This window comes from Gekko japonicus, unplaced genomic scaffold, assembly GCF_001447785.1.
Source record: "Gekko japonicus isolate JY-2015 unplaced genomic scaffold, Gekko_japonicus_V1.1 scaffold444, whole genome shotgun sequence".
NCBI classification, from domain to species: domain Eukaryota; kingdom Metazoa; phylum Chordata; class Lepidosauria; order Squamata; family Gekkonidae; genus Gekko; species Gekko japonicus.
The window spans coordinates 1,099,728-1,103,635 of record NW_015169786.1 but is presented as its reverse complement, the minus strand read 5'-3'; the positions used below and the strand labels follow the sequence as shown (position 1 = coordinate 1,103,635).

General features: G+C 37.6%; 1 protein-coding gene across 1 annotated transcript in view; it reads left to right on the top strand.

The window, feature by feature from the left end:
• Positions 1-1,392: 1,392 nt before the first annotated feature.
• LOC107115269 (protoheme IX farnesyltransferase, mitochondrial) overlaps positions 1,393-3,908 on the top strand; it is an 86,000-nt gene continuing 83,484 nt past the window's right edge. The window contains exons 1-2 of the mRNA XM_015416940.1: positions 1,393-1,453; positions 2,321-2,403. Of these exons, the coding sequence (XP_015272426.1) occupies positions 1,393-1,453; positions 2,321-2,403 (144 nt within the window). The remainder of the gene's footprint in view (positions 1,454-2,320; positions 2,404-3,908) is intronic.

The window sequence follows — 3,908 nt, the reverse complement described above, 5'->3', positions numbered from 1 at the left end:
AGAATGCATTTTCACTTAAGCAGCTGCTGTACTTCATTTCATAACATATACAATTCATACAATTGCTGTACTTCTTAATAAGAAATACCAAAAGTCAGCAAATACTGTGCTACAGATGATTACAAAGTATCTCAAGTAATTTTTTTTTTTGGTTTTATATATTATGTTTTCTATATTTCTTACAAATTATTCACAATTATATTAATTATCAACAAGGTTGTCTTGAGTTCAACAAGGAAGCCTTGAGCTCATTAAGAGAGACTTTTTGCAGCATTCGTTGGTGAAATTTGGATAAATATTTTGGTATTTGGAAACCTTGTGCTTGGAAATATCGAACTCCCTGAGGAAGACACTGAAACAGGAGGATATCTGGACCTCTGTTGGGGGAAGACTGAGCACTAATTCAAAATAGACTTAAAGGAGTCCTCTCTCTTAAAACTGTTGTACAATTAAGGAGGACTGATATTAATAAAGGGGTTGTGCAATATCTTTTGTGATATATAAAGAGACATACTTAGATGTTTGGATATATTATTCTTTCTATGTATTAATGTTTCTATGATAATTAATAGAATTGTGAATAATTTGTAAGAAATATAGAAAAATGATATATAAAAATGGGGGGGGAATTACTTGAGATACTTTGTAATTGTCTGTAGCGTGGTATTTCCTGATTTTTGGTATTTCCTACTTACCGTGGGTCCTATTTTGATTTTGTACTTCTTAATAAGAAGCATCTTCTTTAAACTTCACCAGAGACCAACAGTAAGTATTAGAGACCTTCAGCTCTTTGTGTATTTGTAGCTAAATAATAATCAGTTATGTAAGAATGTGAACAAATAATGGAGAGCTTTAATGACCTTGAGCTCTTCTGAGTAAAGTTATCAGCTTCCCTATGAATTTGCATGATCACTGGTTTATTCTCAGAGTGTTTTGGGAATGTATTTCCAAGGACAGCCATCGGCTATATCTGGCTGACTTCCCTCTACCCAGAAGCTTAGAGACAGGAAAAATACAAAAACTTTCACATGTGAAACCTGCATATGTATATATTTTACACCATGTACTTTCAGCATGTGCACTCTGAGAAGCAAAGACTGATAATCGATTCCCAATATGTTTATGTCCAGTAAACTGCATGTCCGTAATTGTGAAACAGTTTATTTGCATATTTCATTTGCTTTCCCTCTCTCCCTCCCTCCCTTCTCCCCCCGCCTCTTTACTATTTGAAACTACGGTATTTAACACGTCTCTCATTGCCTGTAAACTTAACTGTATGCCTCAGCTGAAGACCTTTGTCTTCATTTTTCAGTAGACTGCCTTTGAACCTGGTCATATTCCATGGTCCTTTAGTAGCAGCATAGCAAAGCTTCTCTTCCTGTAATTTCAAGCATGTCCAAAGAGGAACACAAGCAGTCCCCAACTGCTAAAATCATTGCCAAGGACTGCCAATGTAAATTCATGGGGTGGGATCCAATTCGACACTTGTGAATATTGTGGCAAAACAATAGCTCATCTCATCCCTGTGTTGAGAATAGAGCTTTATAGAAGTTTATAGTGCTAATCAATCCATTGTTGGGTGGTTATGAAAAGAGTTACCTGCAGAAAGAAGCAAAGTCAGAGCAGTATGTTTCAACCTTTTCAGACATGGAATCCACCTTTTACTCCAACTGGCAATATGCAACCAATTTTTTGTCTATTTGTAACACTCATTCCTTCCCCCCTCCTTTCCATTTGAATTTTTCTTTTCTTTCTCTCCTTCTGTTTTTCTGCCTACTAAAGAGCCTTAAGAATGAAGGAGGGAAATTGTGTTGATGCTGATGTGACCCACCTTATGTTCTGCCATGACTCAAATGAGGGTCATGACCCACTAGTTGAAGATTTGAGGACTTTTAGCCTATGATTTAAATTTTATTTAAATTTATGACATACATTTTATATTTTCATTGTGAAATGTTGACATTTTCAGTCTTTAATACTTTAGTAAACATAACAAGTGAAGGCCAGTGCAGAGCAAACTGATGAGAAACATATGATTGGATGTAACACTAAACAGTAATGTGACAGTTGAACTCACACTTACGGACCACAGAATGCAATTACTTCGTCTGTTTGATGAAAGCTGTGTAAGGGGAATGATCTGTAGCAGCAGTCAACCACAGTCTCATTTTATGTGGTTTTTCTCAACATCATGTTTTAAATATTTATCTCTGCTGATTAAAAAACTTGTGCATGGTCTCAAAATTGCTGCCAAGTTATGTCACTTGATTGTGTTCTGTTGCTGTAGCTTTAACCCTGTGTCTATCTCCCTGACATCTAGATTGCCAGAATTGTAGGAAAGACAATATTCCGGCACAGCCAAATGAAGTGATGCTTTCAGACTTCCTGAGGAAATGGCCTCTTGTAAGCAACTAAAATATTTATTTATACAGGATTCATCTTACAGAATTTGTTTGCTAAAACAAACAAAATTCTGCAGGCTGTAATGAGATAAACTAAAGTTGAGTCTCACCCCCTGCTTGGATCTGCAGATGAATTATGTTTGAGATACATGAGGAGGGATTTTTTGTTTGGGTTTTTTTTGCGTAACATCTGGGGGGATGTGGAAAGCTTGATAACTGGTTATTGTTGTCCTGCATTTGCATCTGAATGGCTATGTGAATGACTTTTCTTAGACAAATCTATCTGTGTGCCTATATTTATACATATACACAAACACCCACATTTAAAGTATAGTAACAGTGTTGGCGTCTAGTCATCCCAGCCTTGGCGTCTAGTCATCCCAGCCACATGACCACAAAAATGTCTTCGGACAGTGCTGGCTCTTTGGCTTGGAAATGGAGATGAGCACTGCATCCCTAGAGTCAGATTCGACTGGCTTTCGAGCAAGGGAAACCTTTACCTTTACCTAAATGTTAAATTAATAAGGAACCAAATCAAGAGCTGTAAAAGTAACAAATATTCCCAAAGAATATATTTCAGACTCCATTCTGCTCACAAATGCAGCACTGTGAAAATGCAGAATTTATCTGTATGAACAGGTAACCCAATTTAAATATTTGGGAGTGACATTTAGTCACAATCTGTCTTGGAAGCCTCATATTAGCGCAGCATCTGAGATTGCTAGAACAAACTCAAACGCTATCCTTAGATATTTCTTTTCAAGGGGGGGTCAGTATGTACCGATGGCCATAGCAGCTTTCAGTGCTAAAGTAACTTTTCAGATTTTATTCGGGGTCGCTATTTGGATTAATGCAGTTTCTGAATCTCTCGATCGTACACTTCTCTATTTTTTTGAGTAGAATGGCTGGGGTTCCTAGATGTGTGGCTGGTACTGCACTTAGAGTGGAATTTGCCCAATATTCCTTGGAGTCTAGAACCTGGATCGCAGCTTTCAAACTGAGACTCAAAGCTCTTTACTCAGCACTAAATGCCCAAGGTGGCCTTCTATGTTTGATAAAGGAGGACAACCACAAAAGTAGCTGGGAAAGGTATCTAGATGCTAGACTTGAGTTATTGGGCTTTCCTCCAACAGTATGGAATAATTTAACTTATCAGGAAGCCCTAAAGCAGACCAGAATAAAGGTGATTAATCTTGATCGGGCTAGTACTTTAGCTTGAGCAAGATGTGTATGTTCCACTCTTACCTTGGGTGTTCCTACTCCGGAATCTCTTCCTCCATATATTAGATCCCTAAAAATACCTAGTTATAGATGAGTTTTCACTCTTGCTAGGCTTAACTCTCTTCCCACTGCTGAGTTAACAGGTCACTTTTCTAAAGTCCCATACTCGGATCGCTTATGTAACTGTGAGACTGGAGCTGTGGAAACACTTGGCCATCTTCTATTATTATGTCATCAGTGGTCGACTCCTAGATTGATTTGGATCACTCCAGTTCTTACCAAACA